Raw genomic sequence first — 26939 nt, 5'->3', positions numbered from 1 at the left:
TAAGAGTGTAATCTTGATATTATATATTATCCAACTTCAATTGATCGATCACCATCTTGATATAAGCATCTCATTGAGTAGCTTTCTTCCATTCTATCTCTTTGATTAGATCTAAAATGATACTACTAATGATAGCAACTTCTATCTTATTTTTCGATTTATTCTTTAAGTCTGGTCTTTGTGATAAATTGTCTAGCATAGTATGTTGTCACCCTTGTTAATATTCAAGTTGGATATCAAAAAATTGCAATTGTTCTTCTCAATGATGATGTCGTGATTTCATGTTTTTTACATGTAAATCATGTAGCAAGGATCAATGGTCAATCTGAACAACTACTAGCTTTTCCAATAGATAGCGTTATCATACTTTTGTCACATGTACAATTGCTAATTGCTCTCAATCATATACAAAGTAATTGTGCTCTGCTCTTTTGAGCTTGCATTATTCATATGCATCAAGTTGAAGGCCCCTATCAAAGTCTTGTTGAAGGACCTCTCCAATAGCAAAGTTGAAAGCATCAATGTCAAGCATATAAGAGAAATTAGGATCATACGATTGCAATATTGAAGCAGTAATGAATGCCTCCTTCAACTTATCAAAGGTATTTTGCTTCTCCAGTTTCTATTCAAATGGAGCACCCTTCTCCAATAGGTTTGTCAATGAGGTAGCAATATAAGCAAATTGTAGAACAAAATGACAATAGTATCTAATAAGGCCTAAAAATGAGTAAACTTCAAAAGCATCTTTGGAGGTTAGTCAATCTTCTACTATTTTTATCTTATCTTGTTCTTTACGTGCACCTTCGAAGGACACCACATGTCCCAAAAAAGTGACTTCTAGCTTCTACAGTTCATATTTTGATTACTTGCAATAAAAATAATTATCTTGCAATCGGCGTAGTACCTCTCATAAGTATTACTCATGCTCTTTAGGAGTTTTACTATATACAAGGATATCATTAATGAAGACAACTACATACTTGTCCAAAAGATCTCAAAACAACTTGTTCATGTGATCCATGAAAGAGGCTGGAGCATTAGTAAGGACAAAGAATAAAATCAGCCATTCAAAATGTCCATAGCATGTATAAAATGCTATCTTTTCTACATCCTCTCTTGCAATAGGTGTTTGCCAATAGCCACTCCAAAGATCCAATTCATTAAAGATAATCGCACCTCAAAGTTGGTCAAAAAGATCATCAACGCGTGGAAGTAAATATGCATTTTTAACAGTCTGCTTATTGAAACATCAATAGTCGATGCAAAGGTGAAGTCCACCATCTTTCTTAGGTGCAAAGAATAAAGGTGCTTCCTATGGTGATGTGCTTTCTTGAATGAGGTCTTTCTCTAAGAGTTTGTCCAATGTCTTCCGTAGCTCTTCAAGTTCTTTTGGTACTAGGTGATAAATTAGTTGACTTGCTCGTTTGGCTCCAAGCAATAGTTCTATTTGAAATGGAGCACATTGATCAAGAGGTATGCCACTAGATAGGTTAGTTGAAAAGACATCCTGCTATTCTCGTATAAGTTACTCTGTCACTTCTATTCCTTCAATTATCTTTCTCACCACTAACATTGGCGTGATTTAATACAATTATATAGTGAAATTATAATTAAAATTAAATTTCTAATTAATATCTAAATATCTTAATTCAATTATAATTTGAGGTATCTTAACATGGCTTTTATAAAAGCCTCTTAGATTATTTTTTATCTTAATAATTAGTACATTGAATGTTAGTTAGTAATTTTACCTTCTAGGTTGTAGAGACTCTTCTACTACCTTAGAAAGACCATAAATTGATAAAATCAGGATAAAAGAGATAAATGGTTGATATGGTTGAAACTAGGATCAAGTTAAGGATAGAATTGGGCTAAAAAAATCCTTAGTATAAGTTAAATTGATACCTAGAGGTCGACCATTTGTGAGATAGGGTCGAAATCAAACCTTTGGTCACTAAAATGACTGCCTAGGGCAAGTTAGCGATTCATTTGAAGTTTAGAGGTTAGAATTTGAGAGCTAGCTTGAAGTTCTTTCCAAAGATATAAGAATTGTTTTCAGAGGGTTTTGGAGGACTTAGCAATTGTTGTTCAAAGTCAAGGTTTGTATCAATGATTTGGATTTTATATAATATAATTAGGGCTAGCAATTCTGGCTAGTTTGTGCAATTGGTGTAACATCTATAATTAAAAAATTAACACTATTTGGATTATTGGGTGTACTAAGTGTATACAAAATTTTGTCCTAATCTAACGATAAGGTTTAGAGATATCTAGTTTTTAGCACAAGAGGATTTTAGAAGGTGGTAATTTGAGGTTGGGTAGGATTTCTATGATATTTGAAGATCTATTAATTGGATTAAGGTGAAAATTGGCATGGTGTTGAAAGACTTGAAGATCAAGCTATACACCAATTTTGAGACAAAGTTAATAATTGAATAGGGAGAAATCATTGCTAGAATTTCTACTTCACTTTTCAAGTTGGCAACCAGGTGACATCAGTGCAATTTTTGGAGGTTTTCTCACAATCTGTAAGTTGGATTGAACTAAAACTTCTTGAACATATAGAAGACTTACATTGACAATTGCATGCAAAATTCTACATCAAGTGGACAGTCAAATTGGATATTATAGCTTGTTAAAGTTCACTGATTAGGATTGAGGCTTACAAGAAAAATCTAAATTGCTTGAATATGAAAATAACAAGGTAATTGGGATTTATGTATGGTTAAGACTAATAAGAAGAGTATTTTAAGCACTTTTGAATTAAAATTCAAATTATATTCTTCTCGTATAGATAAAATCTATTAGGATTTCTTGATTACTTGTGAAACACAATCTCACCTTCCACAGCTAGGTGCTCGATGCATTCCTCAGCAAAACAACACGTAATACGACAATGTATGATTTGGAACCACCATATATATCAGTTGCTCATGTTGTAGTTGCTTCTTCATAAAGGTTGTCCCTACAAATAAATCTTTGGTTACAGATTGTCTTTCTTGACTTGATGTAGAGGTGCAAAGAGACACCTTGAATCCTCCATCTTTAAAAGAGATTGTCCTTGACACCCAATCAATTTACTTATTTTCCATCTCTAGCTATGGCATACCAAAGATAACATCATATCTTAGCTTGGTTACTTTAAATTTCTCTCTTAAGACGTAGGTGTCCATCAATATCAAGGTTTTTTCTTCACACGTTTCATTCAATACATTCTCTTGGTCATCTACAAGTTATATACTTCTTCCTTTGATTTCCTTAATTTTAATTCTAAGTCGGTCGATAATTTCAATTGAAATGTAGTTTTCTATAGAGCTAAAATTTATAAGCACTCAACATGGTTGTCCCCTTAGTAGTCCCATTAAATGAACCAATCAATTCTTTTTATAGCTATTTAAAGCTATGCCATTTATCTCTTAGAGACAATAGCTACCCTCAAAACTTACCCCCAATACCTTTACTAAAGAGCCCTATTTTCTTGCTCTGACTTATTATCGACTTCGTGAGTTTCTAGAGTGTAAACTCGCCTTATCTTGCTAGTACTTGTTCTTTGATATTTTGGACAACCTCTGATCTGATGGCCTAACTCCCGACAATAGAAACACAATATTTTTTACACTAATATTTGTCGACTTTGTGATATCAATGATTCTTGTAAGGCATCAATCTCTATTGGCATTGATTATTGTACCATAATATTGGATAGCAACATAGAACTTTGTGTTATAGGTCATGCTCTATAATTTCAAAAATCTATAACATCCACCTTCTCTACAATCCAAATTGCTTCTTCAAATGTTTCTGGATCTCTTAGTTCCACCTCTTCTTGGACTCCACGAATCAAACCTTATAGGAATTGATCCATCATCTTTGCGTCCAAAATATTACCAATTTGGAGATATAAAAACTTGAATCAAGAGACATAATTTTGCACTGACCTAGCTTGTGTAAGATTTGCCAAATGATTGCATGTTATCTTCTCCACATTGATGGGCCGAAATTGATTCTTAAACTCGGTTTCAAATTCTTCCTAATTACAAAATCTACCTTGGGCTCCATAACTTTGAACTCGATATTACCACCAAATGGCTACTGGATCCCTCAAATAGCTTGCTGCATATACAATTCCTTCACTAGTATTTGCTCTAGATAGTTAAAGATATTGTTGCATATTGAAGAGCCATTGATATACATCTTTTTATCTTGAATTTTCAAAGTATGTACTACGCTAACTCAATTTCAACCTAATAGATGTTGACTCTCTTATTTTCAAAGCTTCTATTTGCCTTTGCAAAGTACTTATTTAGCCTAAAAAGTATTATATTTGAACTTCCATCTAGGATTACTGTGCCATATGTTCCATATAGTAATTTCTCTATTGGACTCTACTATTATAATATCTTTTCACGTGCCAATTAAGTTTTTAAGAATAGCTCATGATACTTTCAACACAATTTTTGGTGTGACTATAACAATTGACCTTAGACTAAATGATGACTATTGACACTCTATCAAAGGTAAACAGTCTAACACTTGCTTTGATATCAATGAAACAAGACTAGATTATCTCAAAAATCTAAGATCCTTCCAATCTATAATAATATAAGGCCTCATCACAAAATAGGAAAAAATAGACCAAAAAAAAATTGAACACAATCTAACAAAATAAGATACAAAAGACAAAAATAAAAACAAAACAAAATAGATCTGAATAAAAAGATGCAAAATCAAACTTTACTAAGAGAAAGGATCTGAAGCCAAACTTGACCAATTGCCGCAAAAGACCTTAGTCAGTCCTATATATACCTTGTCCTATCACCTTAGACTTTCTAGAATGTTCTTAGGTAGTGGATCCTATCTAAATAGCTACCTTAAACTCCTCTTTTAGAAGGTTCTATGATAGGCTCCACCTAAATAACTGCCCTAATTTTTTTTTAGAAGATTTTATGGTGGATCCTACCTAAATAACTATCCTAAATTCTTTCTAGAATGTTCTATAATGGATCCTACCTTATACACTAACCTAATCCCAATTTAAGAAACTTCCATGGTTTTAATTATCTACATAATTATTTTATCTATACCTTATTATAATGATTCTTAATATTTAAAATTTATTACTAATAAGATCAACTTCAAAAGTCACTATCAAAAAAAATTAAAATTATATAAATTCTAATAGTAGTTCTTTTAAATAACCTCTTTTTGGGATAGTAATCTATCTATATCCTATAACCAATAAAAATCCACTAATATAACTTTTGCCATATTTTCTAATATATTATGTATTAAATATAAAAACACATCATAGTTGAACCACAACACGACAATGTAGGTGTTACCACAACAACTAATATTGCATTAAATGATGACTATTGATACTCTAGTAAAGATAAATAGTCTAATACTCGCTTTGATACCAATGAAACAAGACTAGACTATCTCAAAAACCTAAGATCTTTCTAATCCACAACAACATAAGGCCTCATCACAAAATAGGACTAAACAAATCAAAATAAAACTAAACAGAATCAAATAGAATAGGACATGAAAGACAAAATTGAACAAACAAAAATAGAATAGAACAAATCTGAATAAAAAAGATACAAAATCAAATTTTACTAAGAGAAAAGATTTGAAGCCATATTTGACAAAATGCCCAAAAAAGCCCTAGCCAGTCTTATTTATATTTTATTCTATTACTTTGGACTTTCTAGAATGTTCTTAAATAATGGATCTTATTTAAATAATTGCCCTAAATTCTTTCTAAAAGGTTCTATGGTAGATCTTACATAGCCTACTAACCTAGTCCCAATTTTAAAAACTTCTATAACTTCTCAAACATAATTCCAACTAACTATCTCTATAAGTCAATAATACAAATATCTTATATATACCCTATTACAAGTATAGCTTTAGACACTTTCTTTTAGTAAATTTTGGTTGCTTTTTCTTATTCCATTCTATTATGTTTTGTTTGGTTTTATTTTTTTTATTTATTTTTTACTTTTATGTTCTATTTTATTTAGTTACTTTTAATTTTTTTTTAGTATGTTTAATCTTACGTTGTATTGAGATCTTTGTTTTTATAAAGTTAGTAAGGTTTTAGACCTTAGAAAATCCAATCATATTTCATTGGTATCAAAGCGAGTGTTAGTTTGTTCTTTGGTAGCCACTATTTAATTAGAAGTCAATTATTATGATCACATTAGGTATTATTTTGGAACTACAATAAGCTATTTTAAGAAGTCATCCAAAAAGTAAGAAGGAGTAATAATAGCAAAGTTTAGCAAGAAGATTGTAATATAGAAAATATGATGAAGCAATCCGAGATGGAAACTTAGATACAACATTTCATAGGCAAGATAACTACTTTGCCAAGGCAAATAAAAGCTTCTAAAATAAAGAAGTTGACATTTGCTAGGCTAAAATAGAATAAGCTTGATACATATTCAAAGACCTCAAAGTACAAAGATATATGTCAATACTTCTTCAGCATGCGACAGTACCTCTAATTATCTGCGACTAACACTAGCAAAGAAATTATATATGACTTCAATTATTTTAGAGGTACAATAGTCATTTGGTGGCAACATCAAGCTCAAAGCTATGGAGCTCAAGGCGGATTATGTAACTGGAAGGAGTTTGAAACCAAGCTTAGGAATCAATTTTGGCCCATCAATGCAAAGAAGTTAGCATGCAATCAATTGACTAACCTTATACAATTTAGGTCAGTAGAAGTTTATATTTCTCAAATCCAGTCACTATATTTCCAAAGTTTGTAACATTTTAGAGGCGGAGATGATGGATTGATTTATATGAAGATCAAAACTTATTGTCCTACTAGAGTTATAATTAAGGGATCCACAAATATTTGAGGAGGCAATTAGGATTGCAGAGAAGGTCGATATTATAGATTTTAGAAATTGGAGGATATGACCTATGGTACGAAGTCTTATGCCAGTAGCCAATATTATGGCATACCAATCAATACCAATGGAAATTGATGCCCTAAAATGACTACTAACACCATAGAAACAACAAATATTAGCATAGAAGGGATTGTGCTTTTATTGTTGGAAGCCAAGCTATCAGATCAGAGACTATCCAAAATATTAAATTTTAAGCACCAAAAAATCATGATGGATTTATAATCTCAAAGGTCATCACATTCATGAAGAAGTAGAGCAGGAAAATGGAGCTTCATAATAAAGACACTAAGGACTAGTACTAAGGATAGTTGTTATTTCTCAAAGACAAATGGCATAGCCTTGAAAAACTATTAGAAAGGTCAACTAGTGTATCTAATAGGTCGACTAAGAAGATAATCATGTGAAGAATTTGTGAATTGCAGCTCTATAAAAAATTACATTTCAATAGCAATTATCAATCAATTTAGAATTAAAACAAAAGTGATCAAAGGAGAGAGTATATACCTAGTAGATGATTGAAAAAATATATTTAGTGAGATAAGTGAAGAAAAAATCTTGAGGTTGAGTGATTCTTATGCTTTAAGAGAGAAGTTTAGAATAACAAAGCTTAAATATGTTGTTATACTTAGTATACCATAACTAGAGGTGAAAAATAAACAAGTCGATTAATTAGCAAAGATAATCTCTTTCAAAGATAGAGGATGCATGGTGACTCTTTGTGCCCATGTATGTAGTAGGATAACAAAATGATCTGTAGCTAAAGACTTATTTGTAGAAATAGCTTTTATAAAGAAGAAAGTATGACATAAGCAATCAATATATGTAGTGGTTTCAAATCTTGCCTCAATAGTGGAAAAGATAGCCAAAGGAGCTAAAGAGGTATAGCAATTCATACGTGAATATGGAGATGTCTTTTCAACCAACTTATTTAATGGTGTGCCACCTGATTGAGGTGTCTCCTTCAAAATAGAATTAGTGCTTAGGGCCAAATCAACAAGTTAGTCAATTTATTGATTAGCTTCAAATGAACTTGAAGAGTTGCAAAAGTAATTGGATGAGTTGTTGGAGAAGGGCCTCATTTAGGAAAACATGTTACTATAGAAAGCACCTATACTCTTTGCACCCAAAAAAGATGGTCGACTTTAACTTTGCATTGATTATTAGGGCCTCAATAAGTACACTTTTAAGAATACATATCCACTTCTACATGTAGATAATCTTCTTAACCAACTTCAAGGTACAACCATCTTTAGCAAATTGGATCTTCAAAGTGGTTATTGATAGACTTCTATTGCCAAAGAGGATATAAAAAAGATGGCATTTTATACACACTATAGACATTTTAAGTGGCTTCTATTACCTTTTGGCCTCACCAATGCTCTAGCCTCTTTTATGAGTCATATGAATAAATTATTTTGGAACCTTTTGGATAAGTATGTGGTTGTCTTTATTGATGATATTCTAATTTATAGTAAAACCTCTGAAGAGCATGAGTGACACCTACAAGGAGTATTGCGCCAGCTATATGATAGTTGCTTCTATTGCAAGGAATCTTAGTATAAACTTTAGAAGTTGGAACTAACTTTTTTGGAGCATGTAGTGTCCTTTGAAGGTATTTGCATGGAATAATGGAGGATTGGCCAACTTCCAGAAATGCTCCTGAAATTTGCTCATTTTTGGACCTTGCTAGATATTATTGCTATTTTGTTCTACAATTTGCACATATTGATGCCTCACTAATAAGCTTATTGGAGAAGGGTACTTTATTTGAATGGAAGTTGGAATAAAAAAGTGCCTTCAAGGAGTTGAAGGAAGCATTGATTATTGCTCTAATATTGCAATTGTATGATCCTAATCTTCTAAGTACACTTGACATTGATGTTTTGACTTTGTTATTGGCGTAGTTCTTCAATAAAAAATTTATAAGGTTTCTTTTGAATTTGATTATAGCTTGTTTAGCATTATTAAGGTATAATTAGAATTTATTTAATATTCTATTAGAATTAGGATTTTGTTGTAGCAATTTCCATTTTATATTCGATAGCCAGGTGCCTTTAAGCAAGACTTCACATAATATAATAACATTCAATTTCTAAAGTTCAAACTTTGATTGCTTATAATAGAAGTAACATAAGCTGGTAAATATAAGATCAATATTAAGAGATGTAAGCTAAATTTCTAAGAAATGTATTGATAAGATTGAAGTTTTTCTTAGCTTTGACTTTAATATATATTAGGTATTAGGAAGAATCTTAAGAAATTTTCATATTGCTTGAAGTTGAAGCAACTTTAAGAAATTTTTTGAAAAAATTTTCATATTGCTTGAAGAAGAAGTAACTCTAGAAAGCTTCTCAAAGAACTTTAATCTTCTTAGAAATTTTTAGAATCTATTAAAATATTCTAAGAATCTTTTAGAATCTTCTAAAACTTAATAAAATATTCTAAGAATCTTTTAGAATCTTTTAAAACTTAATAGAATATTCTAAGAATCTTTTAGAATCTTCTAAAACTTAATAAAATATTCTAAAAATATTTTTAAAATCTTCTTATTAGATGTCTGTAATAACAAGTGCTAAAGTATAATGTGAGTGAGATAATCAATTGTAAATTAAGAATTTATTGCAAATTTTTATTACCCATGCTACATTACAAATGCGCTAAACTTAAATAGAAACAAATTTAATTGAATAAATACTAGAGTTTCATAGAGTTTTATAATTTGGATTTATGATTTGAATATTCTAAAAAAATTATAATTTCAAAAAAAAATATCTTTATTACAAAATAAATATGTTGATTAATTTTAGTTTCTATTAAAAATATTTTTTATTTTTTTATTAATTTTAGATTTCATTATAATATTAATATTGATATTAATGTTAAATTTGAATATTAAATTATTTTAATACTTTTAAAAATATTATTTCAATTTTTTCATGATTTTATTATTAATTCTAATTTTAATTTTAATTTTAATAAAATATTATTTGATTATTATTAAAAATATTTTTTATTCTTTTATTCATATATTTATTTTTAATACTAAATTTTTAGAATAAATAATATCACATTATTATTATTTTTATTTTATTTATTAATGCATAATTATTTTATTTCGTAAATATATAATTATTTTATTTTTTAAAATGGTCCTAATTTAAAATGTACGATGTGTAGAAGTTGAAATCAATAGTTTAGAGGGAACAAGTAATGAATTGCAAAGTCAAAGTGAGCTATTAGAAATCAACTCCAATATTAGTAAATATAATCAATATTATTGTGCTAATAAGCCAAACGATCCTATTAAGACTTAAGTTGACAATTATAAAGCTATTGAAATTTTATATTTATAAACCAACAAAATTAGAAGAGGTGGCAAAGTTGGCAAAAGAGGCTGAGTCAATTTAATTAATGGAGGAAAGAAAAGATGCCATTGAAATAAGAAGAAAGCTAGCTCAAATGGAGTTATGGACAAGGAAAGAGTGAATATATAAAGCAGAGTGTTTTTCTTTAAGAATCTTAACATAGAGGACATCATGAGTATTTGAATAACTTTAGAATATGTCAACAACCAAAATTTGCAACCACTACCATCAAAGCAATGTTTGAATATCATTGTTAATATAAGAAAGAATTCTTACAGAATAAAGAGCAAAAGAAAGTAGCATCAATAGAATATGAAGAGCATGGAAGAATTAAAAAAGTAAGAATAAATTATGATATTTCATATACAACTTTCAAAGAGTGGTGTTATGGAATGTGATCTTTCAAAAAATAATAATAATAATAATAATAAATAAATAAATAAAAATAATTTAAGAGGTATTAACTATAGAAGAAGAAAGCAAGCTTGTGAAGTACATTTTAGTCATGTGTGATAAAGGCCTAGATCTCTTGTCTATAGCTTTCAAAAATAAAATTCTTTGTGATGGATGGTTGAAGTGGTTTAAAAATTGTCATCCAAAGCTCATGGTGAAGGTGGCATAAGTTCTTGTGTCTTCTAGAGAAAAAAGCACTATACAAAGAAAATATGTAAAGTTTCTATAATAATCTAAATAAATTATATATATTGCATGGATATCCTCCAAAAAGAATGTAGAACTTTTAAGTCCTCAATTCTAAATCCTAAATCAAACCTTAATCAAATATTAATCAAATCCTAAATTTTAATCTTAAATCAAATCCTAAATCAAATTCTAATCAAATCCTATATCTTAACTAAATCCTAATAAAATCCTAGAAAAATCTTAGAGATGCTTATATTAATTAAGGTTTTTATTTTTAATATTTTTTTGGTATTTTTTTGAAATTTTTTTAAGATTTTTCTATTATATATATTCTTTTAAGGTTAATTTATGATTTCTTTATGTTTTTTTATATAAATTCTTTGACATTTCTTTTCGAATTTAATTAAAGAGTAATTAGCATTCTTATAATTTAAATGGAATTTTTTTAGGATTTTATTAGAGTTGTTAGGATCTTCTTGTTGCAAATTCTATTTTACCTTCTACAACCAAGTATTTATTGCATTTTCAAGAAAACTTCATGAAATACAACAATGTAGAATGACTAAGTAGCATTTCTCCAATCCATAGGTATTTGTTGATCCTTGACAAACATGCAAGCCATATTATTGTTGAAGTGGCGAGACAAATATCCAACATAGGAGTAGACATTCTAATCCTACTATCTCAAATATTGTATGTCATGTAGTTTCTAAATAAATGTATATATAGATTATTCAAGATATATTTCAAGGAATATCAAGATTATTAGATTTTCAAAAACCTAAACTAGCTTGTATAGAAACAAACTCTTGTGTATTCAATGTCTCTAAACTTGAAACATATTGTGATACTAAAAAATATCACCAAAAGTTTTAATTCTATTTATATCTATCTGCTTGACAAAATGGCAATGGACAATCACATGGACAATGGCAAAATATACTTGCAATTTATAAAAGTTGAACAAGATAAAAAAATAATATAGTTGAGAATTTTGCTAAGAATGAAAGCACTAGCATGAAGTCAATTAGTAAAGACATACATGTTTTTGTTCATATGGATGTATTAGATTTGGAATTGGTAGAAGAAGTTGGTAGTTTAGATCCCACATGTTCTAATGAAGAATCTATAACTCACTTCCTAGCATTGCCCACCATCATAGATACATCTAACCCAAAGAAATGCAATATGGATCCTATAGTGGATTTTTCTAAATCATTAATGCTAACCTCAAAGGCATACATGAGCATTGTGCATCAAATACAAGATTAAAATCTTCAACAAGAAAGGAAGAAAGAAAGAGCACATGGAGAGTCAAAACGTAACAAATTAGTAGATATAGAAGAAAGGAGGATTTTAAGAGAAGTTCACTAGGTTGTAGTAGCAGAAGAACAGGCCTATAAGGCTATTAAGCAAAAGGTTGTTGCAAAAGAGCATACTTGCAAGGCACTTGAACAGAATGCTTTGACAAAAGGTTGTTGCAAAAGAGCATACTTGCAAGGCACTTGAGCAGAATGCTTTGACAAAAGGTTGTTGCAAAAGAGCATACTTGCAAGGCACTTGAGCAGAATGCTTTGACAAAAGGTTGTTGCAAAAGAGCATACTTGCAAGGCACTTGAACAGAATGCTTTGACAAAAGGTTGTTGCAAAAGAGCATACTTGCAAGGCACTTGAGCAGAATGCTTTGACAAAAGGTTGTTGCAAAAGAGCATACTTGCAAGGCACTTGAACAGAATGCTTTGACAAAAGGTTGTTGCAAAAGAGCATACTTGCAAGGCACTTGAACAGAATGCTTTGACAAAAGGTTGTTGCAAAAGAGCATACTTGCAAGGCACTTGAGCGGAATGCTTTGACAAAAGAATGCACATATAAGGTGCTTGAGCAAGAATCCTTGTACTTAGCGACATCCACAAAGGAGACACAACATAAGGATTTGCAAGAACAAAAGAAGTCACTATGTTAGGCTTACCTAATCCTACAAGTCAAGTCTTAAGTGCTATAGATAGCAAAAAGGTCAAAGAGACCATTAGAGCAATTCAATACCCTCATACTTACATTGAGTGTAAAGAGATGTCGAAACATTACAAGTCCAAAATTATAGGTTGTAAGCAACCTTGATTTTTTATTTGGAAGTTTTCAAAACTATATTAATTATTTACAATCTATACTGCAATTGTAGCAATTGCCCATCAACACAAACCTCACAAATTTGCATCTTATTGTAATACCTTAAACATAGCCTATGCAACCCCATGGCAAAAAGAGATCTTAAAGAATTTATTGGAGTGAGATTGAAAGATGGAAGATGTGTAAGATATTGTATGGAGGTGAGCAAAAATCCAACTCAAACATAGTTGATTAGTTACAACCAGATGATTGAATTTTCATAGCCACATATTTACATTCATGGATATCACAAAATTAGGTGAAGTTTGGTAGCATTAATAAGTGCTACACATCATTATTTTGTACAGGTTGGATTTTCAGTTTTGTAATCCACCACCAATTGGAATTAGATAGGCCTATATGTTCAAAATGGATCAAAAAGAATCTTCAACTACAACATTTATATAAATTCTTTTTTTGGGCCAAATAGTGTAAAAACACGAACTCCTTTTTATTTCTATTTCTCCTATTAATATGTATTCAGTAAACAATGCAACTGTTTCGTGCTAGGTTGTAGAATCCATCAGTGCTGAGACAATGTAACAATCACGGTACAAATTCAACAGACTCTGAACAGATCCAATCACGAGGTCTCTGAATGAAACTAACTAGCAAATTCCAGCAGACGGAACACTGGGAAAAGGTCAAGAAGCTGCCTCAGCAACCACTTCGAAAATTTGATAGTGAATTACAGACCTAAGAAACTGAAATACTGATTTCAATGGCAATTTGCCTTGTATGGTGTGACCTGAAATAGTTTTACTTCATGACTACAAAAGATCCTTACGTAGAAACTAATGAATTACCACAACAAACCTCACCATATCCAATCTGATTAATTGATCAAAGAACAGAAGTCTAAAACCTGGATTTGCACAGAGAAGCTGATCGCAGCTGACCTAGGGAGGTAGTGATGTAGGCGGTAACTGCTGCTGCTGCTTTTCAACTATATCCGCCTGCGTAGGAGCTATAGTACCTTTCACATATACATCAACTGGGACATATGCGTAACCTTTTGGTAACCGCATATTTAATATAGACGCCTCCATAGGCGTCATCAGTTGCTCCCGGTGCAGCCTCGTGCGTCCATGCTGCTATGATATCCGATCAACAATTTCCGATCAGGCATGTGATTGTACTTTCAAAATGTTCAAAGCTGTGCCTCAAAGATATGAAGCATAGAGTTTTTTCACAAAACCACACAATGACTGTTTATTACCTTCTTCACTTTCTTAAGCCGTCTAGTGTGCTCTTTTGGCTCTTCAGAGGGAATTGAGTTGACGATCGGATTGAGCTGGTGAGTATTTGGCATTTGTTGTACTGATGCAAATGACAGTTCTGCAGCATAAGAGGCTATTATATCAGATTTATGTACTGTGGGCTACGAAAACACAAATCTAACTAAGGCAAGAAGATATTTGATAGTACCTCCCCCAACCGTTTGAGTATCACTTCTATACATTCCAGCTGGTTCCAACTGCTCTAAATTGATCATCCCAGTGTGACCAGCAGAAAATAGTTGCGCTACAATGATGTCCCTCGTCGTCTGCAACATGTCTCTCTGCCAAGCCACGTTTCATAGAACCACATCAGCAGATACAGAAAAAGGATATTCGATCAAGTCTTACTATGCTTTAAACACGCTTAAACAGAACCAGGGTCAAACAGTCCGGTACCTTCAATCGTTCACGACGACATATGCGCTCACACATGAGACGCACACGCTCGAACTCTACCTGCAGAATCAGAAACGCACAATGAGAAATGTGGATTCAGTGGAGCTTTAGCAACATAAATTATAAACACCAAACCATTTCTTACCCGAATCTGCCGTAGAGCATGCAGTTCCTCAGTCTCACTGCGCTGCCTCTGTTCCACCTGTTCATCCTACCAATAGGATTGGTTCAGACAAAACAGCTCCAGCAAGTTAATGTTTGTTACCGTTTTCCCTTATAAGTAAGACTTCGACCAAGCCAAGAACTCACATTCACCGGTGGTACCAGTGAATATTCCTGCCCCTCCAGTTCACAAGAACTATCGTTCTTACCTTGGCTCTCTGAACAATACTATGCCTGTCACAGTATGCCCGATATTGCAATCGCCCACCGGCACTGACTCTGACGGTCATATACAATCCCGAAAGCCGCGCACATGGTGGATGGAATGCACCATGACAATGTCCAAAATTGCACTGCAAAATGTTGAATCACCAAGCCTCAGTAATCAACAAATTACTTACACCAAACAATAGCATAACTGCAACTTATTCAGGATCTATTACAACCCAAATCAGACGCTGAAAGAAGGTCTGCGAAAAGAGCAACTTATCACGACTATTATCTGCTTTAATTTGAATTCCGACCTCGGATTCACTCGCATGCCGTATTAAAATCGAATGATATTATAAGAAAATCATCATTGTGGAGGGACTGACCTCGAGAAACTATACTATTAGAGGTTATGCATCAGAATGATCTACAAAATGTATGAAACACTATACCGTCAAACATGCGCCCTCTTGACGTTGACAAACACTGCAAAGTAACGCAAAACGTTCCGGGTTGACATTTTCCTGCACAGAAGCATTGCATAGTTAATATCTTATTAAGATTGCCTCGGTGCTCGGACAGAGAATAAGCGGGGTTGGGAACAAATATTGTAATAAGATTAAGTGTACAACACGTTTAACTTACCATCCCCTGAATAAGTGACGCTTGATCCTTGCCAGTCGAGGTTTCAGGCATCCACTGCACACCCAACAAGCAATGGTTCAATTGTCACAGATAACATAAATAAATTGCCCTAGAACCATTTAACGATCAGGATGAAAAAGCTGCTTCAGTAAGTTTTATAAATATATAAAGAAACCGTTTGTAAATAGTTCACCTGAGCACAGAAGACATGCACCCATCGACCGTCGGTTGAACGCTTAAGAGCCCCTGCTCCACGGCAGCAAAGGGCACACTGTGCCCACAACATATTAGCCTGACCACCGACACCAGGTGATCTCAAACTTTGAGACTGTCGTTGCAGCTCAGCACAAGGCTGGCAAAACCAGACCCCCGGAGGAATACGCCCGATTCCATAGCATTCTTGATGAACATTCACCTACTCAAAAATAACCTTAAAGTTAATCACAAAATAAATATATTTCCGAGAAAAGAGCATGTGCAAACATTACCAATCATAAGCGTGCAAAATATTTACTCACTTTGCAGCTGTTACAAGTCACAATCTTATTGGCTCGAGAAGACTCTCGACTGCTGCACACATCACAAGCAGATTCGCCACCCTCCAAATGTGACTGCCCGTGGCCGGTCCTTAAGACTGCCAGTTCTGTGCCCAGTCTAGCCTGATAGCCCGAGCGGGCCGAAAGAGGATGATGGGGCGAGCTACTGGGGACATGGCCAACCCTTGGAACAGGTGGCTTGAAGTGGCGAATCGAACTTGACAGCACACCAGAACCGTAGCCAAAATTAATTTCATGTGATGGACTCGAGGGTTGATTGTCGATGTCAGATAGAGACAACGCATCTCGTTTGATATAGCCAACTCGAGGAGAAGCAGCGGCAGCAGCAGTTGCAGCCGCCAAGACAGCCTGCGCTTCTTTGTGACGTTTCTCCTTGCGACCTTGTTTCTTTACTTCTCGCTTCTGCGACATGTAACGATGCACGAAATCCAACTCTTTTGCGCGTTTGAGTGATAGCGCACGCTCTTCAGATAATTTCGGCATCAGCTTCGCGATCAACATCTCTAAATTCCAGCACCACCAAAGTCCAATTAGAGATAGGTTTCAAAAATGAGTTCCACCTTGTCAAAGTGACTCAATGCAGCTTCGACCTAAAAACACCAGTCATACTATATTGGAGTAAAACAGAGTGATACATCACATCTACCAACATTTTATCACTGTTCACCTAAAAAACAGTAATAGGCAGAATACGTACCGCAATTTAAACGATTTTCAACAGCATGGTCGAGTAGAGAGTTTTGCAAAACCAATATCTCCCCTTCGATCTCGTCACTAGGTGCCAACTTTAGCACACCTTCCTTATCTGCTGCTCGCAACTGTTCCCATTGCTCCTCTAACGAGTCGGTGGCACCACCTTCAAAAGCTCTCGTTGGAGCCTTGGACGATTTCTTATCAATAGGATGATCAATGTCTGACAGCTGGCGATTCGACTCACTAGTAAGTAGATGTCTCAGTCTTTGCTCAATTTGAGGATGCGCAAAAGACTGAGGAACATCTTTTTGTAGCCTAGAGGAGCACAACAATAATATCAGTCCCGTTTGAAGTTTGTAAACACAAACACAATTTGGTGCGAGTAAGTCCGGGCTTGATACTATCCCAAATGAAAACTAACATGAACTAGGATCTCTACATAAGGTTCAAGATAGTGCTTCCACTTCACTATAGTAATCTTCAGTGATATGTGACTGAGTAAACAAACAAGTCTAATATATATATATATGATAGGGACAACATCCACCCCTGTCACTCACAAGTTTGATTTTGTAAAGTCTAGCTGCCATATGTAAAATCACGAAGTTAAAAATCCCATTCAGACTGTAGAAACCATAAGATAACTGCCTCTACTATTTCAATAAACTGTTTCCCAAAAGTAAGAAAATGAAATGCAATATAGTTAAACGATGCATAAACTACAAATTTACAGCCCGAAATTAACTCAGGTTAACCCCAGAAAACTTTACTGTATAAAAAAAAACAACAGACATGTTCATCCAAGCAGCACGTAATTTGAAATGTTGATACTCCACCCAATACTTCCATAAATACATGCAACACAAGGAATGGCAACCCCGGGTCCTATGGAGCATTGTACTTACTCTTCTTTATGTTGTTTGTCTGAATGTGTGGCTTCAGGATTTGAATTATCCTCCTCCAACCCTTCAATCCCAATTGCAGGACTAGGAGTTTCCTTTCCATGCTGGAATAAAATACGATTACCAAAAGTCAGCAACATCAACAATATTTCGCATGTCACGCAAGAGTCTACACGGAACTCACTCACGTACAATCAATTCCGTGACCCACCTCCGTTAAGATCCAAGCCAATAGTACTACTTAAATAAATATTTTAGTCACTTCGTTTGAGCAGATAATTTACGTTGCCTCAACTTGAACGCAAAAAAAACACAGAAAAAACGGAGGATCTTTTGACATCTTGCTAAAGACCAGAAATACGATTATGAAGAAAAAATGACAATGTTAGGAGAAATAGTCAATGACTTGTTAGAGGATGAAAAGTACAAAGTCTCGGGAGGAACAGCAAGGATGTCAGAAAGTAAAGTTTTGTGATAATGGAAGATGCTTACTTCCACACTGCGACTACGCTGCTGCTGCTCCTCACCCCCTTTATTATCACAAGCAGTAGCCACTTCACCAGATGCATGGTCCTCTGCCACCGCGAGGACGCCTTGTCCTGTAATTCCTTCCTTTGAGGCAATACTGCAGCGAAGGTCAGAATGATCACTTTTAATCAAGCTGCTCTTCTCTTCAATCTCATCACCGGACATCACGTTGCACTTGGATGCTGCTTGCTTAAACAAATCCGCAGTATCAGAGAGTGGTTGCAAAGCCTCCCAGGACTGGAAAGATGGGCTTGCTGCCAGATGTGAATCCTGTTCAAATCCCTGTTTGCCAGTTGTCATTGACCACATAAGCCCATGATTCAGTCAAATAGATAGGCAGACTGCTAGATGAAACCTGCAGAACAGAAAAAGATCTGTGAGGTGATACTTCCGTTTAACCTGCCCTCACAAACCAAGTAGCTACTTATTTGTTCAATACGAACTAGGTGTAACATACACAACTGAAAAGGTATTAATGGTATAACTTGCCTGCTGCACACGATCAGATGGTTGCATCTGTTCGAACCGTTCTTCAGTTGGGTCCCTGAACTTGCTCCCATGGTCTTCAAACTTTTCGAACTCCACTACCGGGTTTCCTGAATTCGAGACATTATTTTGACTACCATCAAGGTTACTAAAGTCCATCTCATGCTGGGCATCGTCCACAAAGTAGGGGTTATTACCAGATTCAGGAGATATTTTTTCCTTGTTCATTATATCCGTTAAGTGAGACTTCTCGTCTGAGGGCTCATTGCTTGTTCTAGCATCAACATCAGTGGCATTGTCCGCCGCATCTGTTAGCTTCAATTGAGATGTACCGGCATCAACATCCTCATTCGGTATCACCGAAGCTTTTCCCATATGAGCAGCCGAATGCTTTGAGCAGTAGGATCTATATTCAATCTGCAGACAACATTTCAATGCTTTGTTCAAGAGGTTCCAAGTGATCTTCATTATTGTTTCAGACGGTGTTCTCAAACAGTGAACCAAGACAGTGAACCAATAGCAGTCGCAATCTGGTTAGGGCTGCTTACATCCTCACTATCTTCCATGCTGCACACCTCCATGTAGTACTTCGCCTCTCTAGCACATAGAGGATGAAAAGCAGTTGCGCACATTCCTGCAACACATGTACAGTAGTTAGCCTGCTCCGTTCTTAGGGACGACCACACAACCAGCCTTCCAGTGTTGACATCCACTCCACCAGGCAAGTAAGACTTCCCTCTCCAATACCCAAAACCCTTGAAGTAATGCACAAACAAGCTAGTGGAATGTAGCCAAAATATGCTAAACACACTCCTGATAACACAACCTGGCAATATGCTCGATAAATGACCAGCATAATCCGTAGCTGAATAACGACCAGCATACAGAAACAGAAGGGTTGAATTGCACGGAGTCATTGAATTGCTTTGTTATTGCAGCAAAAAAGTGGCAAGGTACCATGGCTACACTGGATACAAGCACCATGCTTTTCTTTGCAAATGCTGCACAGCAGGCGCCAACGCTCATCACGCACACCCTCTATGTTACGGATAGGCTCCATAACCTCCATATTCCCGATGAAGGTCTCCGGCACCCATTGACTACAAAAGAGGTGGGCAAACTTCGTGCCTCTTCTTCCTATAGTCTCTTTGCTATCTACCTCAACCACTGGTTTCAAGGCACCCCCCTTCGAAGGACAAAGCACACACACTAGCGGTACTAGTGTAGGTGCATACACCACCGCGCCTGAGCAGCTTTCGACGTTCATGGATGACTTCCAACTACACCAGGAGCACAGCCATTGGCCCTCGGGAACTGGTCGCACACCATAACAGTCCTGATGGACAGCTACGTTGCAACTGTCGCAGAATAAAATATGATTACTTTCATCACTGTCCCCACAATTGCAAACGTGACATAACTCTTCCCCATCCTCATGTTCAAGTGGTGGCGAAATGACGGTTATCAATTCTCCACTCTTCTTGTTCTTTTTGCTGGTAGGACCGCTTGAAGGTAACTTCCGCTTAGGACGGGGAACACTCTGCTCTACTACTAAATCGGCCTGTTGCAAATCCTCCTCGGCCCATTTCTCAGTGTAGTGACGACCTACAGGCGGAATCAAAAGACAATGATCCACCACATTACCACTTTCATTGAATTGAAAACTGGTTGTTGGCAAAAGTAGCTGGACATCTGAAGTCGTCACGTCACGAAAGTAGTCATCCATCTGCGTCCAGAAAAGACCAACAGGAGCATCGCCAGCTGATGGTGGATAATCTGCATGATGCTTGTGCTTACCGACTGGTTTACTATCGCGGCTTCTGGGTTGTGTTTTCTTTGCTCGGTTCTTTCGTTTGTTGTCCAAAAGTACTGCACCTTTCACAGAGTAAGAACCAAGGGACACGGGGAACGATACCTCCCCAGGGTGTTCAGGGTTCTCACGAGATGCATCGTCTGCTACTACTTCATTCAGTAGTTGGCTGTAAATATCTACTGTTGCATTTGAGCCACGGATACTCGAACTACCAACTAGCTTGTGAGAACCACCTTCCGCGCCTCGTCCCATCATCTTCCAGAAGAGTACCCCAAGTCAAGAAAATTAGAACTAAGTACTTTCAACCAGGTCATCACAAAATGTCCGCGCACGAGAACCGCCAGAAGTATCGTCCCACGAACCCTGAAAATCTACACACAAATAAACACGTATATCAGAAATATTTTAATTACAGCAAAAGCGTAAACATACAGAACTAAAATGAGAGGTAAGCTAATGACGCATTAGAACGTCGTTTTCACAAAATCCAGTACACCACAGTGCTTGAGATAAATGGACAGTCACAGACCAGTGGCAGACACACATGACCAGGATTTCTTGCTAAACACTCAACAGAGACAGACACTACGTAAATTGTGGTTGAGGGATTTCGACCACATTCAGGTACAGATGGAGATGGAACTCAGCTGTGCAAGAGCTCGTCCTCACTGTTGAAGTATACCAGTCATCACTAGAAAGCAGTACACTACATGTTGGCACTTGTTACAAGAACGGAGAAATGAACCTGATTATTCTCGATAATTTCAGAAAGTGTGATGAACTGTGCCAGCAACCCTGTCTTCACCAATGCAGGTCTCGAACAGGGTGGCGCCACTTAATACTCAGCTACTAGTGTTCCACTTCACAGCATAGCAATTACCTCGGAATTCAGAAAGTCCTGTTGTTCTGCCTGCCCAAATTCAATCCTAAGAGGTAAAGTATGTTCCAGCTTCACAGTCTCCCAAAATTTGACATTCGCATTTAGGATATCGCCTCCTGCTGACGAGAGAAAAGATCCATTTTGAGATTTAGTTTATCACTGTCGAGACTACAGTAATGTTTTCGGCAGAGTGATGCTACGCCCCTAACGTAGTGAACGCTCCAAACGACGCCACGCTCGCACAGCACATACAAATGCAGGGCGGCCATCGTCCCCAGAATATAACACTCTCTTCAATCAAATAAACTACAGCAAGGAAAGCATTCCCAAGTACCACCACCGAAGCTCCCGACCCTGCAATAGATACACCCGGACCACAATCTCAATAGACTGTCCTCTTCCCGCACAACAACGCCCCCGCAGTTGCACTCCTCTCCTGCCCTGTCTGCTTCCAAAATCCCTACTACACCAATATCCAGATCCCAAACCTCACACACATTACAGGAACACGCACGAAACGTTCAAACACACCATCCGGTTCAATACCGTCACAGATCCAGCTCCAATCGCACCCGGCATCTTCAATCATCCTTGGCACATCAAAAAAACTGCCACAAACCCTCCCCACCTCACATCATACCGAATCCACCGCCCCACCACGTCGCACGAGAAGTGAACGGCCCGGTAGCAGAGCATCAGCCGTGCGCATCTACACGTCCCCCGGGCCGATCGAACTCACCGATCGCACGTTGCAATCAACCCTAGCTTGCTGTTTCCGCAACCGCTACGCTGCACGGGCGGGCAAACCTCAATGGAAGCAAGAAACCTAGGGTTCTTTCCCAATGCATGTGCCCTCACCGTCGTTGCTTTCTCGTTCTCAATCCGACGAATGTCATCCCCCGTGTCGCCAGCCCGCCCCCGGTTTTGTGTGAAGTCGACGAAACTCGACGCGTGTATAGTTCTCATCCTCCATGTTCCCCGCCATTTTCCCGCCACCGCCGTGCCCTGCGATTCGCGGGCGCCTGTGTGAACGCGTCTTAAGTTTATCCAGTCCATTCCAGGACTGTGTGGTGTGGACGTAGTCAAGATGTCCGTTAGGCTCTCGAGTGTCCCATGACATCCGGGAGCCGCGCGTAACGGGCGGACCAAGCTTCTTCCGCCACCACCAGGCCCGGCCCGGCCCAGCCCCCGGGGCCTCAGCGTCTACGACCATTCACATAGTGCCACGTGGAAAATGTCTTGAGAACCAACGTTCCACTCGGGTTCCTCTCACGTTCCTGGATTAATCGGCACTCTGGAGTTCAAGTCCTGTACGATAGAATAACAAATACAATGATAAATGATTTGAATGCCCCAACTTCTAAAAGCCAAAAACAAATTGAAGTTTCTGTGGTATATTCCTCTAATAAGTCGACATTAATTTTAAACTAGTAGGAGAAAAAAATTGATATTACATTTGATTACTTAGATCAGTAGCAAATAATTTAAAATTTCTCAAGTTTGCTAACATTGTTCATATTGCATGAACCAATTATTATGAATGATTTTTTTTTTCCCTTCACTAATATCTTTCTGTTCATAAAAGGTATATTTAAGCTACATTTTCATTTTTTAATATTTTATGTCCACGGATGCTATTTAAATGTTTATGGATTTGCTTTTACAACTTCGTTTAGTTTTGGATTTAAAATAAATGTCAGCATATATATATATATATATATATATATATATATATCTTATGCAACTGATTCAATCATATATTTTGAAATGTTCCTTTTACGATATTAAAACTATTTGTATGCAAAAATCAATGAATATGACGTTATCGTTCAATTTATTAGATACCTTCAGAATATTTATGAGGGTTTTATTGAGATACTAGGTAGCAAGCTTTGTAAATAAGTTACTCTAAAAAAATTTAGTTGATTAGTTCTTAATTGAATTTTTATTTTTGATAAGAAACTTTTACATGCAAAAACGCTGCAACACTTTTTATTTGCTTCAGTTGCGAGAGACAGTAGCCAAAATACTAATTTTTGCCATTCCAAGTATTGTGAATGAAGGAAAAGTTAAATCAATTAAAAATAATGTCAACTTTTGACTTAAATCTTGATCATTGTGTAAATTTCAAATGTAATTGTATTTTGTACAAGCATTCCATTACATTTTGACACACTAAAATTGATAATTTCAGAATATGTATATATATATATATATATATATATATATATGGAAAAATTGGATGAATAATTTGGTTCTTTCAAAATATTAAAACTCTCCAGAGAGTTGTACATTATTCAATTTTTTAAATCATTACTTTTGTGAAAAAACTTTTATAATTTTGTTTGTTTTAATAACCGTAATATGTTTTAAAGAGCAAAAATAAATACTATAATTATGTAGATGCAAGTGTTAAAGATCCAGATCCAGTAAAATTGGAACTTTAATAATATACACAAACATTTCTAAAAACAGTTTAAGGAATTCATACCACAACTTAATAAAACAGACACAACACAATTTATGTCATTTTTATGATTGTCATGACAAAGGATATTATATGCAATTAAGTATAGATTATGATAAAATAAAATATACATATTCTTGTATATCTAATTTTTCTTTTAATCCATGTATGATCAAATTAAGATCTTTACATCCATAAATTATTAGTATTCTTTGATTAGCTTTAATATTATTAACTTGAAAAAACTCTAAGCAATATTAATGTAAAAAAGATAATGTGTATATATATAGAGAATTGTACATAAAAATAAAATAAATCGTTTTTATATTAAATGATAGTATTATTTTAATTTTTAATATTAGTTATTTTAAAATTATTTTGAAAAAATGAAAACACACTAAAAACTATAGAATTGCTTTTATTTGTTATAATTGTAACTTTTTGTAACCATATATTTTGTAGTTTTATCTCAAAAATCTTAAGTAAACATATTATTTCATGATCAAATTATTGTACACCTACCTAATTATTAAAAACCATAAATGCATCTTGTGATAAATCTTAAAATATTAATTATCAATTTTTATTATTATTATTATTATTATTATTATTTAGATTATCGAATTTGGATATCCACACATTTTTGTAACTTATTTTTTTATGTTGTCTTAACTAAGGCTTTTACATCCATCAAATTGGTCATTCTTTTTCCTTTTACTGTGACTTTTTATTTTTATCTTTACTATGACTTTTACTTTTATATTTACTGTGACTTTTACTTTTACTGTGGCTATGACTTTTACTTTTACTTTTACTTTTGTTGACTGCGCGGTTGACTGCTCCGTTTATTACTGCGCGATTTTGAAATTTGAACGTTGAGTTTGTGGGTGTGTGCAATCCAAAGTGTGTGTTACAATTTGAGCTTACCCAAAACAAATTTGAAACTCTTGATTAGAATTTTGAAGCTCAAAATTGAACTTCGTGCAGAGTGCTAGTAGGGGGTCGTAGATGCTTTACAAATTTGATGTTCAAAATATTTTTTGGATTGTGCACTTCAAGATTGAGTTGTAAATTGTGAGTTGTAAGTTGGAAGTTGTAAGTTGGAAGTTGTAAGTTGGAAGTTGTAAGTTGTGAAGTTGGAGTTGGAGTTGGTTGATGTGATCTTGGAGGTTTGAATACAAAGTTGGAGTTGGAGTTGGAGTCACAAAGTTCAAGTTGTGGAGATTGTTCAAGAAATTTGAGGTGAGATTGCAATTTTTGCAAGATTGTGAAAGATTGAAAGGTTTTGAAAGATTGAAATTTTTGGTAATTTTTTATTTTGGGTGATCATAAAATCAAGTTTTCAAATATTAAACTTTCAAATCAAGTTGAGATTTAGTGGTTTTAGTTGCAAAAAATCAAACAAAAAACAAAAAACATCAAGGACTCAAAAACGAGCAGCTGCTGTTCTGTGATGTGCACATCGCCAAAACTTTTACTTTTACTTTTTTAAACTTTTTAAAATTTTTTTTTTTGCCCAACAATTTTTCATCCACTGTGATTTTTCATCAGCTGTGTGATTTTTCATCCACTACATTTTTTCATCTACTGTGCAATTTTTCATCCACTATGGATGAAACTGTATTTTGGGCAGAATTCATTTAACAGTGAGTTAATATCTCCCAAAATACTAATTATTTTTGAATTCCGACTTCGGATTTGGACTTTTTAGGTGCATTTTCAGTTAGAAGGAAAGAAAATGATTTGTGACAAAAGTTTTCAAAAATCGACATTTTTAAGTGTCTTCAAAAAAAAAAATTTAGAGTCTAAACTTTGGAGGTAGAGTATGGCTTGAGAATATGTTCATCACATTTGTTTCCATGCATGTTTTTTGTGTGTTAGATCAATACCTCTTGGCTACGAATGTGTTGCAAAGCAAGCGCCAACCTAATCTATTTTTTTTCTTTGAAGTGTAGTGCATTGAACGTAAACTTTTTAGAGTGGAGTGAAATTTCATCAAAAGGTGCAACTTTCTTGGAGCACAAGCTTACAAAGGTACTATCAAAAACCTTACTTTTGTGAGTTTTGAAATGGTTTGGGATTCACGTTAGGATTTTTGTTATCCTACATTAAACTCTGTTTTTTCTTATCAATTTTTTCAATCCTTGTGGAGTTTAGGATTTAGGGTAGGATTTCTTCTATCCTACACTAAATCCTATTTATTGATATATCTTTTTATCTTTGTGGAGTTTAGAATTTATGATAGGGTCTTCATTCTCCTATCCTAAATTCCACTTTTTTTATTATATTGTCATCTTTCTAAAGAATGGCTGGTGCTTTGTCTACCATTGATAATTTTGTAGATGTCAATATTGATAGTGTTGGATCAATGTGCATCCAATGTCCAAAATATTTGGCTTTTCGTTTTAAAAAAGAAAAAAATACCATTTGTTGTTACAATGGCAAAATTGCCAATGAACATGTTAATCACCCCATTGTCCATCCAATGCTCAATGAGCTTTATATGGGCACAACACCAAAATCTCGAGAGTTCTTTAAATCCATTCGAAAGTATAATCAAGCTTTTGCATTTATAAGTATGCGTAGTAAGTTTCAGTCTGGCCAAGTTGAAGGTAGTGTCAAGCACAAAGACTCGATGAGGGAAAATATACACCAAAAGGCTATCTCGATATAATAAGTCAAAATATAAACAAGTATGTATATTAAAAGAAAACTGGAATGGCTATTGCCACAAGACAAGAAACTAAAGACTCTTGAACTTGGACTAGAAGCAAGAAAGGAGTTGACAAGAGTCAAGAAGCCTTCACTCTTGTCT

The 26939-nt window shown here is 34.9% G+C and overlaps 1 protein-coding gene across 12 annotated transcripts; it reads right to left on the bottom strand.

Moving 5' to 3' along the window:
• Positions 1-13744: 13744 nt before the first annotated feature.
• Positions 13745-22473, bottom strand: LOC112288600 (uncharacterized). 12 transcript variants are annotated; one of them, XM_090254243.1, is made up of 19 exons: positions 22204-22468; positions 21523-22011; positions 19922-21148; positions 19513-19598; positions 19162-19381; positions 18968-19074; positions 18443-18760; positions 17954-18054; positions 17053-17363; positions 16317-16858; positions 15992-16213; positions 15799-15852; positions 15606-15677; positions 15153-15296; positions 14927-14992; positions 14782-14841; positions 14534-14666; positions 14325-14443; positions 13745-14199 (listed from the first exon to the last, which is right to left on the bottom strand). In XM_090254243.1, the coding sequence occupies exons 3-19, from the start codon at positions 21030-21032 to the stop codon at positions 14005-14007; spliced, it is 3861 nt and encodes a 1286-aa protein (XP_090110369.1). In that variant the 5' UTR covers positions 21033-21148; positions 21523-22011; positions 22204-22468; the 3' UTR covers positions 13745-14004. The 12 variants fall into 12 exon arrangements, with proteins under 12 accessions (XP_090110369.1, XP_090110371.1, XP_090110372.1 ...); XM_090254245.1 differs by having other exon boundaries at positions 18968-19381; positions 19791-21148; positions 21658-21776; positions 22286-22473; XM_090254246.1 differs by having other exon boundaries at positions 13745-14196; positions 18968-19381; positions 19791-21148.
• Positions 22474-26939: the final 4466 nt, after the last annotated feature.

This window comes from Physcomitrium patens, chromosome 11 (assembly GCF_059467195.1).
Source record: "Physcomitrium patens ecotype Gransden chromosome 11, ASM5946719v1, whole genome shotgun sequence".
NCBI classification, from domain to species: domain Eukaryota; kingdom Viridiplantae; phylum Streptophyta; class Bryopsida; order Funariales; family Funariaceae; genus Physcomitrium; species Physcomitrium patens.
Note: the sequence above shows the minus strand (reverse complement) of the source record. Positions and strands in the feature narration are given on the sequence as shown.

Bases quoted from the DNA above. Each gene is read 5' to 3' on its own strand.
- LOC112288600 (XM_024532944.3), bottom strand. From the start codon at position 21,032: ATGATGGGACGAGGCGCGGAAGGTGGTTCTCACAAGCTAGTTGGTAGT. The intron at 18,055-18,442 runs GTAAGCATCTTC...ATTTTATTCCAG, and splicing joins AGCGTAGTCGCAGTGTGGAA to CATGGAAAGGAAACTCCTAG. The intron at 14,842-14,926 runs GTAAGAAATGGT...CTGATTCTGCAG, and splicing joins ATGCTCTACGGCAGATTCGG to GTAGAGTTCGAGCGTGTGCG.